Source organism: Phoxinus phoxinus (assembly GCF_949152265.1).
Source record: "Phoxinus phoxinus genome assembly, chromosome: 23".
NCBI classification, from domain to species: domain Eukaryota; kingdom Metazoa; phylum Chordata; class Actinopteri; order Cypriniformes; family Leuciscidae; genus Phoxinus; species Phoxinus phoxinus.
This window is the reverse complement of record NC_136898.1, coordinates 26,788,565-26,802,252: the sequence shown is the minus strand read 5'-3', so window position 1 is coordinate 26,802,252 and position 13,688 is coordinate 26,788,565. Positions and strand designations below refer to the sequence as shown.

The following is a 13,688-nucleotide window of genomic DNA, read 5'->3' as shown; positions in this document are numbered from 1 at the left end:
CTACACTGTGTAGGAATTTCTCCCATCTAGCGGTGAAACTGTATATGACTACCAACTGAATATTACTTTCTAGCCCCTCCCACTCCGAACGCATTTCAACTCCTACGGTGGCCGTATTATTTCAAATCTGCCGGCAGTCGCGAGTAATCTCCGCTCGCATTTGAAGCTTGAATTTCCAGTTATGTCCCTCTTTGGCTAATGTATTTTCAAGATGGAGGCGCAACATGGCTGCCGCCATTCAGGCCGCTCACCCGCATGTATTACAAATGGCAGATTCACGCTTACGAGAAGACATGGTTCCATGCACAGACGAAACAATATCATATAGTTCTCGAACTGTCCAGAACCTCTATTCCTGGTCATGGGTGAACAATGTCCTCTGGGCTCCACCGGCTTCTGTCCCTCACACATTGCTTAGTTAAAGCTAAAGGTTGGTGAGAGAAAAGGCAAATGAAGCACATATGACGACAAAAACTTTTTTCTTTAATCGTGTGGAATGACTATCACCACAAAAACTTTCAAACTAGCATGTATTTGCTTTCTTTGATATTATTAGGAAGCATGGCATTAGCTTTCTGTGTCAGCTCTAATTCTCATGCAGACCAGATGACATCTGGTCATAAAAGACATTCTCAGTTACAATCTTAGCATTGAGAGTTTTTTCGTTATTTGAATGGCCAATAATCATCCTTTCCAGTGCTTCTCAATTCCGCTTGTTAAAAGTTTTCAACATGTCCAGGGCAGCGTTTCCCAAAAGCACTGTAAGAGTTTCAGTTTTATAGACTCATGGTTTATCGGTAATAAACAGTGTTGAGTCTTTAAAGGGCACCTATTATGGAATTTTGAAATTTACCTTTCATGTAGTGTGTAACATAGATCTAAGTGAACAAAAACATCCTGCAAAGTTTGAAATATGAAAGTGCACCGTATATAAAGTTATTGTCTTTCAAAAGTAAGAGTCGACTCTGAGTCATTTTTATGAATCGTTAGAAGACCGAAGCTTTTTCTCTGACTAGATGACGTCAACTTGTCAAGTTATTTGAATACGATACGCCCACTTATTGCGCTCCAAGGCCAGCAGGGAAAACATCATGGCGACGAGACGCTGTGTTCTGAAGTGCGGCTCAAAGACAACTTTTTTCATCTGCCCAAGGAGGAGCATTTGAAGACTAAGTGGCTACAATTCATATAACTATACCACAGAAGTATAGTCCGAGCCTTGTGCTTTGTTCGTGCCATTTTGAAGACGATTGCTTTTTAAATGCAATCAAACTTGGATTCGCGAGTCGGCTGATATTGAAGGAAGATTCAGTTCCAAGTGTATTTGCATCAGCTTCCTCCTCCGTATCACAACCTGTAAGTGTTATTAATAATTTTTGCTTTTATATTTTATGTAGCATGCTTAATAATTATTTTGTTTGTTGTGTAAGCACCGTTTAGCTTCTAGGTCTTCAATGACAATTGTATTGAGATATGTGAAGTGTTTGTCGTTGTTTTCGGAGTTGTCTAAAGAATAGATTAATACCTCGTAGTAACGTAACTGCATTTTTTTCTTTTTTGTAAAAACGTTACGTTTATGCATCGGGCTAATGCAAACAAAGACTGATTGTGCTTTTACAATATGAACTCTGGGCTATGCTCGCTAACATAACATTAAATTCTTTATCTTATTTTTCGTTTTTTACTACAAACTATAAAGCAGTGGACTATAATCATTATTATAATACAATTTAATTGATAAAAGCATCATTGCACTCCGTGTTAAAAATAAGTATTATCTCTGTAAACACTGCTGGGTCATCTGACCAATCAACGCAGATTAGCGTCGCGCAAAGGAGGGGTTTGAAAAACGAGTCGTTGAACGAATCATTTGGGAGTCGGTGAGCAAATCAGGTAAAAATAAATGCATATTATACGAAAACAAAAGTGTTTTTTGTCATTGCATGCATGTAAAACTGTTGTTGGGGACTCCCACAACAACATTAGGAACATTTTAAATGTCATAATAGGTGCCCTTTAAGGGCAGCATGGAGAAGCGCTACAAAATGCACTGCAATGACTGATGAGCTGTTTTGGATTATTTTATGTGGCAGTACAAACAAACAGATTTACATAAAACTATCATAAATGCTATTTCCCACTGCTAACTAGGCAACATCACGGCTCACTCAAACTTGATCCCCTGGGCCAGTGGAAGGTCCTTGCTGTAGTTGATCGTGCTGCAAGAGGAGGACGACAGTCTCAGACCAGTTTGAAATGTCAACAGGAAAAGTCATTGTACATGATAGGCGCTAGATTTCATGTCAAGCATGCTGCCAAACTTCCTGAGGTTGTGTTGAAGACTAACACTCACCATGTGGATCTTCTCATGTACTGCTTCCAGGAGTCACTGCCCGACTCGCGCCCACCTCCCGTGTGTTTCTCTCCTCCTGCACACACACACATCAAAAGAAGATTACACACCGGCAGTCATTCTGGTTCAGGCAAATCCTACAAATGTGACACTTGACAAACTCTGACCAATGGGATATCGTTGTGGAAGGACTAAGAAAATAAATTACTTTATTTTCACGCAAACTATTAATAATTTTTTTTATCACATTTTGCATTTCTTCAATTGGTGGTGGAGTTTCCGAATGTCTATGGTATTTTCAGCATGGCCGACTGCAATAAGGCACTGTGTGTGCAAGGTGCGGTACTGATGTATTGATACACAGAGCGGTGCGGTACTGATGTATTGATACACACAGACCGGTGCGGTACTGATGTATTGATACACACAGAGCGGTGCGGTACTGGTGTATTGATACAGAGCGGTGCGGTACTGATGTATTGATACACACAGGGCGATGCGGTACTGATGCATTGATACACAGAGCGGTGTGGTACTGATGTATTGATACACACAGAGCGGTGTGGTACTGATGTATTGATACACACAGAGCGGTGCGGTACTGATGCATTGATACACAGAGCGGTGTGGTACTGATGTATTGATACACACAGAGCGGTGTGGTACTGATGTATTGATACACACAGAGCGGTGTGGTACTGATGTATTGACACGCACCAAACGCTCCTCCGATCTCAGCGCCGCTGGTTGGAATGTTGACGTTCACAATGCCACAGTCAGAGCCTTTGGGCCTATAGGTAGAAAAACAACTCTTAGACATTCACATGAACTCACCAAGTTTTACATAAAGACACTTCCATAACATTCAGTTTATCTATACTAGGGCTGTATGATTTAGGCAACAGAAAAAGTGGATGGAATCACAGAATCCAGTCATAAAAACTGAATTTACTGTATAACGCGGAATTTCACGCAAACAAAAAAAAATAACAGGTCAGTACACTTAAATCAAATCGCGATATACAAGTGTCTGTTAATATTAACCCACAAAAAAGACTATTTCGTAAATCCTGCATGTTCTGCGTGTCTCTGAGTGAATGAATGGCACAGACACACACACTCAGTGTTTTCAGCCTCTGCCGCCTCACTATTGGCGGTTTTCTACTGCATGGTACGGACACCGGAAGTAAGGGATGCCGTCAAGCTGAAGAAGGAGTCCTATCGGGCCTGGTTGGCTTGTGGGACTCCTGAGGCAGCTGACGGGTACCGGCAGGCCAAGCGAACTGCAGCCCGGGTGGTTGTGGAGGCAAAAACTCGGGCCTGGGAGGAGTTCGGTGAGGCCATGGAAAATGACTATCGGCTGGCCTCGAAGAGATTCTGGCAAACTGTCCGGCGACTCAGGAGAGGGAAGCAGTGCCCCACCAACGCTGTTTACAGTATAGGTGGGCGGCTGTTGACCTCAACTGGGGATGTCGTCGGACGGTGGAAGGAATACTTCGAGGATCTCCTCAATCCCGCCGTCACGTCTTCCATTGAGGAAGCAGAGGCTGAGGGCTCGGAGGTTGACTCGTCCATCTCCCAAGCTGAAGTCACCGAGGTAGTCAAGAAACTCCTCGGTGGCAAGGCACCGGGGGTGGATGAGATCCGCCCTGAGTACCTCAAGTCTCTGGATGTTGCGGGGCTGTCTTGGCTGACACGCCTCTGCAGCATCGCGTGGCGGTCGGGGACAGTGCCTCTGGGATGGCAGACTGGGGTGGTGGTCCCTCTTTTTAAGAAGGGGGACCGGAGAGTGTGTTCCAACTACAGGGGGATCACACTTCTCAGCCTCCCCGGGAAAGTCTATGCTAGGGTACTGGAGAGGAGATTACGGCCGATAGTAGAACCTCGGATTCAGGAGGAACAGTGCGGTTTTCGTCCCGGACGTGGAACACTGGACCAGCTCTATACCCTCTACAGGGTGCTGGAGGGTTCATGGGAGTTTGCCCAACCAATCCACATGTGCTTTGTGGATTTGGAGAAGGCATTCGACTGTGTCCCTCGAGGCGGCCTGTGGAGGGTGCTCCGGGAGTATGGGGTCCGGGGTCCTTTGCTAAGGGCTGTCCGGTCCCTATACGACCGGAGCAGGAGCTTGGTTCGCATTGCCGGCAGTAAGTCAGACTTGTTCCCGGTGCATGTTGGACTTCGGCAGGGCTGCCCTTTGTCGCCGGTTCTGTTCATAATATTTATGGACAGAATTTCTAGGCGCAGCCAGGGGCCGGAGGGTGTCAGGTTCGGGGACCACACGATTTCGTCTCTGCTCTTTGCGGATGATGTTGTCGTGTTGGCCCCTACAGACCAGGACCTTCAGCATGCACTGGGACGGTTTGCAGCCGAGTGTGAAGCGGCTGGGATGAGAATCAGCACCTCCAAATCCGAGGCCATGGTCCTCAGTCGGAAAAGGGTGGCTTGCTCACTTCAGGTTGGTGGAGAGTTCCTGCCTCAAGTGGAGGAGTTTAAGTATCTTGGGGTCTTGTTCACGAGTGAGGGAAGGATGGAACGGGAGATTGACAGACGGATCGGTGCAGCTGCTGCAGTAATGCGGTCGTTGTACCGGTCTGTCGTGGTGAAGAAAGAGCTGAGCCGCAAGGCGAAGCTCTCGATTTACCGGTCAATCTACGTTCCTACTCTCACCTATGGTCATGAGCTTTGGGTCATGACCGAAAGAACAAGATCCCGGATACAGGCGGCCGAAATGAGCTTTCTCCGCAGAGTGGCTGGGCGATCCCTTAGAGATAGGGTGAGGAGCTCGGTCACTCGGGAGGAGCTCAGAGTAGAGTCGCTGCTCCTCCACATCGAGAGGGGTCAGCTGAGGTGGCTCGGGCATCTGTTTCGGATGCCTCCTGAACGCCTTCCTGGGAAGGTGTTCCGGGCACGTCCCACCGGGAGGAGACCCCGAGGAAGACCTAGGACACGCTGGAGAGACTATGTCTCCCGGCTGGCCTGGGAACGCCTCGGTGTCCCCCCGGAAGAGCTGGAGGAAGTGTCTAGGGAGAGGGAAGTCTGGGTGTCTCTGCTTAGACTGCTGCCCCCGCGACCCGGCCCCGGATAAGCGGAAGAAGATGGATGGATGGTACGGTACGGCACAGTTCGGTACAGCACGCTGTGGCGGTTTTCCACTGCATGGTATACCACCTCTGTTGAGGTTCCAAGGGTACCGTACCGATACTAAAATGTGACGTGAAAACACTGCAGATCACTGATTGGCCAGAAGAATAGTCACTACCAGCATCATTGTATTTGCGCGACAAGAGACACCAAACCCGATTTAAATAGCCAGTAACAGCCACCGCCATAGCACCTGTTTTTAAACTACTTGCTTGGAAAAAAAACGTCCAAAAAAAAGAAATGGCTGAATCGTGGTCAGTGGACGAAGTGCAGACGTTCCTCTCGTTGGCTGCCGAGGAGCAGATAAACTATAACAATCAGGCTATAATCCCACCCACTAAAGCGGGACTAACTGCAGTGGAAAAGCAAACCGAGCCGTGCCGAACTGTACCGAGCCGTATCATGCAGTGGAAAAGCGCCATATATGTGGACATAAACATGAACTTCATCTCCAGAGCCGCTCTGAGCATTTTACGGTTTCATATGAGAAAAACTATTATAATTTTGACAGTTTCATTTCATATGATTAAAAGAAAAATGGTTGTTTTATGTCTTCATTTGTCATATATCTTTACCAGAATTTGTGAAAAAAAAATTCATAGATAAAAATGGTTATTTTTATGAATTCAATTAATATTATACATGTTTTTTTGATTATTAAAATGTAATTAAACCATTAAAATGAAATCCAGAAAACTTAAAATGGAAAACACAGAATTAGGAAAAAATGGAATATGACAAAAAAAAAAAAAAAAAATTCATAGGGCCCTAAACAGCCCTAAAAGTCCCCCAAAAAATTTAAATGGAGTAAAAAATAAAAAAATAAAGTCAAGAAAATAAAACTGATTTTGGGAAAAAATAAAACGGATTTCATAGGTTAATACTATGCTGGAGTCTTGAGTAAAACCAAACGTCTGCTCCTGTCATGCTCATTTAGCTATCCAGCTAGTTTTCCGTCAGCTGGTGAATGGTGTGGTGACGCTGTTCTATGGAGGAGTGTTAAGGTAAGGCTTGATAAGTTAAGTTAGCCCTGGCTCGACAGTGGAGAAGCAGCTATTGTCGAGGAACTACGTTGCACACATACCCTAACCAGCGGAACACTCTGCCCATGTCTTTAGTGAAGATACTGCTAGACAGCCCTTGTTTCACTTCATTATTCCAGGCAAACGCCTCGTCCTCTGTCTAAAACCAGAGTAAAATGTTACAAGAAAAATATGAATCTCATAATATTATAAAGTATGCAAAATAGAATAAAATAAAATATCCCACCTTGAATTTAAGCACGTAAAGGATAGGCACGAAGGTCTCTGCGTGAACGATGGGAGCGTCGTGTTGCAGTCCGGTGATAAGAGTGGGTTCCACATAGTTACCGGGGCGATCCATAATCTGCCAATCAGATTTCAGTTCACAACTTCAATGCATCATCCAGGTCGTGAAGTTAAGAGGTGCAAAAGCTGACTTCACAAACATGCTTAAATACAAGAGAACACTAAAATACACTAAAATACACAAATAAATATAATAAATAAATAGAGTATTTATACTTTAATTTCCTAATTTATGTATAATTGTATTTCCCCCCACATTTATTTATATACTTTAACCACAAATGCTTGTCTGGCACTAGCTCTGCGATGCACCCCACATTGTGTGATCACGTGGAAAGGTCACGGTTGTTACGCTTTAGAAATGTAGGGCGAAAAAACTAATTTTCTCTCCAACTTCAAAATCGTCCGACATCATGGTTTTACCTTTTATTTATTTTATTTTTTGTAAATGGCGTTTGACTTCAGTCTTTGCACGTTGGCTTTGTAAACACTGGGTCGGTACTTACGCCTACGTCACGCGTGACCTTTCAGCGTGATCACGTAATGTGTGGCGCATCGCAGCTCGTGCAAGATGATAATTTGTGGTTAAAAGTATGTAAATGTTTAGTTTTTTTATAAAATGTCCGCTGGTTTGTCTAGATGAGACTCTTATTCCTCGGCTGGATCGTGTGGAGACTTTGAAGCTGCACTGAAACTCACATCTGGAGCTTCGACCCGTTGAAGTCACTATATGGAGAACATCCTGGACTGTGTTGCTCAAAAACCTTCATTTCTTTTCCACGGAAGAGAGAAAGACATGGACATCTTGGCGTTGGGGAGAGTAAATTATCAGGACATTTTTATTCTGAAGTGAACTAATTTCAAAAGTTTGTTTCTGTCGCTGTCAATGTTGTATTTGGAAGTTACTTTTTTAAAATGCAGTTGGCTCATGAATCTGAGGGGCTCAACAGGAGCAAGGCATGAAGCTTCGGTGTACTTATCTAGTGTATGGCGTGAGGTGTGTGCTTACATGAGCATCTTTTCTTCGATTTAATGCTGAATAATTCCAATTGATGACTTGAATTGTGTTTATCTAAGAGCCCCCTCTCTAAAATGCATAATTTTTTTAAGCATTTAAATTGTCACGTTGTACATGCAAAATTAGGAAATGCAAATGTAAACTGTATTTACAGTCATGTTTGAAACATTGATCAATATGCTTGCGTAGACTTCAGTGAAATGTGCAGTGGTTTCTCTCCGCAGTCTCATGACCATAAGCTCTTATCAGCCCCCTTCAGTGCATTTACATTAAATATGATTAATATATATGGATAATTTCACGTGTACGTGCTTCTGTGTCAAGGTGTCTGTTATTAGATCTGTTGAAGAAGTGGTTTCTGTTCATGTGTGCCAAGACATTTTAGTGATCCGACCGGACGATGTTTTACGGTCATGCCCAGGATAAGAGCATCTATGGTCACCCAATATACACACAGTTAAGGCTGATTTATACTTCTGCGTCAGGTGTACGCCGTAGGCTACGCACGTAGGCGACGCCGTCATGAGCATTTATACTTCTGCGTTTATGTCTGCGTTGCTCTGCAGTTACATCGCCGTAACGCTAGTTGGCGGGGTCGGGTTTTAATGTTCCACTGTGTATAGATTTCTCGTGGCTGTTTTGATTTGGCTACTACAAGCAATGGCGACTGAAAGAGAGCGGATCATGTTGGAGCTGGAGCTTATCGAGTGGGAAAAAGTCAATTTTAGTGAAATTTCTGAATTTACAGAACTTCTGAATTTAAAAATGGCGGGCGGTGCAGAAGAACACGCCGGAAAAGCGTAGGAGGAAACGCAATGCTACCAAGCCGACCATTCACAGATCTTGCGGTCCGCGTCGTCGCGACATGCAATTACATTTTTGAGGAGGTGCGCGTCAGCACCCGACGCAGAAGTATAAATTGGCCTTTAGGGTGATATTAAACGGCTTAAAACGTGATAAAAGATGTTGGCCATAGTGGCTATCTCTAAGTCATTCATAAATGTAGACAAATTCAAATATACATAAATGTGAAATAAATAAATGTGGAAAAAAATACAATTATATATAAATTAGGTAAAGCATTTTTTTTACATTTCTTTATTATTATTATTTTTACTTTGTATATTTATGTATAAAACATTTTTTTTACATTTCCTCGTATATTTATGTATTTATTATTATGTCAGCTATGGAATTCCATTCTAGACTGCTTACTAGAACAGAAAAACTCTGTTAACAGCTGCACAGCCGTATAAGTACTCCGGCACTTCTGCTGTAGTTTATCATGCTGTAATCTCTGCTGTAGTTTATCATGCTGTAATCAGTGCTGTAGTTTATCATGATGTAATCTGTGCTGTAGTTTATCATGCTGTAACCAGTGCTGTAGTTTATCATGCTGTAACCAGTGCTGTAGTTTATCATGATGTAATCTCTGCTGTAGTTTATCATGCTGTAATCAGTGCTGTAGTTTATCATGATGTAATCTGTGCTGTAGTTTATCATGCTGTAACCAGTGCTGTAGTTTATCATGCTGTAACCAGTGCTGTAGTTTATCATGATGTAACCAGTGCTGTAGTTTATCATGCTGTAACCAGTGCTGTAGTTTATCATGCTGTAACCAGTGCTGTAGTTTATCATGCTGTAACCAGTGCTGTAGTTTATCATGATGTAATCTGTGCTGTAGTTTATCATGCTGTAATCTGTGCTGTAGTTTATCATGCTGTAATCTGTGCTGTAGTTTATCATGCTGTAATCTGTGCTGTAGTTTATCATGCTGTAATCAGTGCTGTAATACATTATTGTCACTATAGGCGCACAGTTTCTGTTCTGTTGATCGTACCCAAAATGTTAAAATCCACTAAAGGAGGTAGAATAGACTCTGGAATACAGAAGTCTTCCTAGGATTGTTCAGGACTCAGGACACTTCAGGTTGTTCAGGACTCATTGGTTCTAGCCGATACGTGATATTTGCCTCCTATGTGATGCTAAAAAAAAACCTCGTCTTGGATAAGAGGATCGGCTAAAGGCCTAAATATAAACTGAATATCTTTAAAGGGCTAAAAAGGAGGAACATCATATCAACATTAAAGCAACACTAAAGAACTTTTCCTCTGTGGCCGCCCTACAGGCCGCCCATTACCGCCGTCGTAAATAATTCAGCGTACCGTCGCACGCACGCTCGCTGTTTATCCAGCGCCGGCTCTGGGATGAACGATGTCCACAGACAGGGTAGAGTATGATGCATGATAGTATGATGTATTGCGACATCAGAAACGAAGAAAAACGAAATAATTACTATTTTAATGCTTGACGTAAAGCAAGTCAAATTTGTAGTTTTCTTATGTCTCATTAGAACAACAGAAATGTGACCCGATCTGGCAATCTTACAGTGTGTGGTTATAGCAGATAAAGGACCGCAGAGCGGAGGCAGAAGTGCCGTTCACCCGGTTACGACTTGATGAACCGCTGATACGATTTTGGAAACATTATTTTAAGTTAAGAAATCTTCCTTAGTGTTGCTTTAACAGTAACTGTCAGAAGACACCGTTTCTGGTGTAATAATGACAACCACACTGCTATAGGCACAGAATGAAGCGTCACCTTTCCCCCGCACACCAGCGTGCCGCCCTGCTGCTCCGCTTGCTCTGCGGCCGCCAGATACTGCTGGACTGCCTGCTCGGTGTGCAGAGGTCCGTACAGAGTGCTTGCTGTCACCGGATGCAGAACAATTAATGCATGTGTGTATTTCAAACAGACAGAACACATTGGGTCTCATGCATTTCTCAATAAAACTGTATTTGAATAGTGAAAATGAGGATTGCACATGTTTGAGGATCTTGCTGCACATGCGCTCAGATAAGAGTGCATCTTTAGGAAATGTGTGTGTGAAAGGCTGTTATGCAGAAAGGCCTTATGTGGAGATAGTTTTATGCAAATAACTAACCCAGAGCATGGAGTCACTCATTTAAAATACTCCAAATTACTTATAGATTTATTAACATCAGAACGAGGCCAAGAACAAATTCATGCATGTACGCACATGTAAATTAGATGGAAATATTGGGTGAAAAGTTCTCCTGTGAACTATGAATAATCCACACAATTATTAGTGAATGAGACCCATAACTCTGTACTGAACTTACGGTCCCAGGGGTCACCGATGCGAATCTGCTTGTAAGCTTTAGCGATCCTCTCCACAACCTCGTCATGTACACTTTCATGCAGCATCTGATCCAGCAGGACAGCAGATTGAAAAACAAGCAGACGAAGAGATGGAAAAAATTAGAAACTAGTAAATAAAGAAAAAACATGGTTTAACTAGTGCTTCTCTTTAGTACACGATACTAACCAGTCTTCTGGTAGTAGTGCATCGCTGGCCAGCCGTTCCCACAGAGGCGAAGACAGCAGACGGCACAACCAGATTAAGATCCGCGTCCTCAAACACTGCCACAAAAACAGGACTTAATGGACTACAAAGACAGATAGTTATGTGCAAACTGGAGGTGGAGGCTTTGAACAGATTCAAATGTATGAATGTTGGCCATGATACACAGCAAAGGGTTTACAAAGCTAAGTTTTAAAGCAGATTAAAAAGTACAAACAAATGGTTTGCCGTAAGAAGTAGATTGAACACTCGTTCACTTCTGATTATAGTACACATTACTGTCATTTAAGTGTTGTAAATGTTTTAATACAGTAAAACCTTTTATACTTCTATCCCATTAGTTCCTGTTCTCATGCAAATATCATTACTTGCTACATCAGTAAGATTTCAAGTAATTATTGTCAATTTACAAGCTAACTTTAATATCCAACAATAAGAACTGAAACGGCTCCCAAGCATGTGTGTAATAATGTTTTCTCCTGCTTTGGACTTTGCAGAAGCCGGTTCACTGTGACCTCCAGAGTTTCAAAGCATGTTCTTCTAATAGAAATGCGTTGTTCATAACTGTAAATCACATCACTGACTGGGTTCCTCTGTGATTGACTAATACAATGTTGTCAATTATTTTCATTATCGATTATATCAACTAGTTGTTGCAGACCTACAGTTTATTCATTATAATTATTCAAAAGACTAAAGGCCCGTTCACACTAGGGCTGCCACTTTTTATTCGATATTCGAATATGCATTCGAACATGACGTGAAATATCCGTAATCGAACTACAAATAAACTATCCGGTTTTTAAAGTGCCATGTCTAGCGCATTTTTTTACAGTCTATGTTTAGATCGTTTGTTTTTTATTTTAAAAAAGCATGTTATTTTGAAAGCGTGTTACAGGCTGTATGTAGTCAGATATGACGGCGCGCTGCAACACGCATCACCGCAGATGATCTATTCATCAAGCGTCAAGCCAACGTGCAAACTATCGCAAATCAAAGTGAAAGTAAGTCGCAGACGCTTTAACACACAATAATAATCTTCATTAAAAGTAAAGAAACTAAATTATCTTACCAGGGCTGCCGCTCTCTCTTATTGCAGTCTTTGATTTTGAAATGTTAGCTGATGATCAATCAATAAAATGCAGCTCATATCTGTTGCTTTCGGTGACATAAATCCATATATAGCGCGGGAATTGAAGATCGGATTTATATCCGTTTTGCAAAAACACATTTAGGCCTATGTGACCAGGTGTAAATGGAATCGTTTTGATAAAAAAAGATAGCTATCCGATCTGAGAAAACGCTTGAAGTGGCCAGGTGTAAACAGCCCCAGAAACACAGCAGACGGTCAGAGTATCGCCAGGCGTCCAACATTGTATAACTGCATACTTTCCTGCACAACCGGTCGGCACCAATTACCAGATGCACGTGAAAGGCAAGGTTTATTTGCAAGGATATCAAGTCCTATAAGTGTAATTTCCGAAGTCCTGTTCATGACTGTTATTTAAGTTGTGATTGAATCTCCGTAAGTTTTTTTTTTTTTTTCTCGGGGGGCGGTAGATATTCGAATATATTCGAATACATAGCTTGGTATTTGATATTCGTTCGAATTAGATTTTTCTCAAATGTGACAGCCCTAGTTCACACCAAGAACAACTATAAAAGATAACCGTATACTAGAACTGCATTAGCGTCCACACCAACAAATGATAACACTTTAAATGTTTTAAATGCTCGAGCTCTTTAAAGCGGAATAGATTCTGATTGGCTGTCGATATTTTTTATTGTTTATCAGTTGGAAAACATCTTTCTGAAAGTGATTCCAACGATATCCTTATAGCTGTGGTGTGACCTCTGCTACCTCTTTATAACTACATCATTATAGTTATCGTGCTTGGTGTGAAAGGGCCTTTATACAACTTTTTCCAACAAAATTTCAATTAATGAAATGCAACAAACCTATGATGGCGTTATTTCCTCCCAACTCCAGCAGCTGACGGCCTGTACAAAATCAAAATATTAGATAAAGTCAAATCAGGAACCATCCTTGATGCATTGTTTTGTTTTTATTTTTTTCAAATATATATCACGATTCTCACACAATTATGAACAAACAACTAAACAAAATAACATGCAATGTACTAGATTACAGGGCTACTCCATTAGCTACATTCAAGGGCCGGATTATCAAATTGAACAGTTGAGGTGGGCATGTTTATCTTATTTATTGAAACATTATTTATTGAAACATGAGTTTCAATAAATAAGCTAAAGTAAACCTAAAAAAGTATTGCATTTACTTGGAAATGTGGTACGCAACAGTATGCAGATAGAAGACCATAATAAATAAAAACTTGATCATTTACAGCGGTGTACAACTATTTTCCTTGGGTTAAATTACACAAGCTCATAGCTATTGGTAAGAAATAAGAATTATTTTATTTATAATGTGAGACAGTG

The 13,688-nt window shown here is 41.9% G+C and overlaps 1 protein-coding gene across 1 annotated transcript in view; it reads right to left on the bottom strand.

The window, feature by feature from the left end:
- Positions 1–462: 462 nt before the first annotated feature.
- Positions 463–13,688, bottom strand: part of aldh7a1 (aldehyde dehydrogenase 7 family, member A1) — a 30,949-nt gene continuing 17,723 nt past the window's right edge. Inside the window, exons 10-18 of the mRNA XM_079598937.1 lie at positions 13,188–13,229; positions 11,193–11,287; positions 10,987–11,071; positions 10,445–10,551; positions 6,767–6,883; positions 6,582–6,679; positions 3,071–3,144; positions 2,354–2,429; positions 463–2,219 (exon numbers count right to left, since the gene is read on the bottom strand). Coding sequence (XP_079455063.1) covers positions 2,165–2,219; positions 2,354–2,429; positions 3,071–3,144; positions 6,582–6,679; positions 6,767–6,883; positions 10,445–10,551; positions 10,987–11,071; positions 11,193–11,287; positions 13,188–13,229 — 749 coding nt within the window. The 3' untranslated portion in view covers positions 463–2,164. The remainder of the gene's footprint in view (positions 2,220–2,353; positions 2,430–3,070; positions 3,145–6,581; positions 6,680–6,766; positions 6,884–10,444; positions 10,552–10,986; positions 11,072–11,192; positions 11,288–13,187; positions 13,230–13,688) is intronic.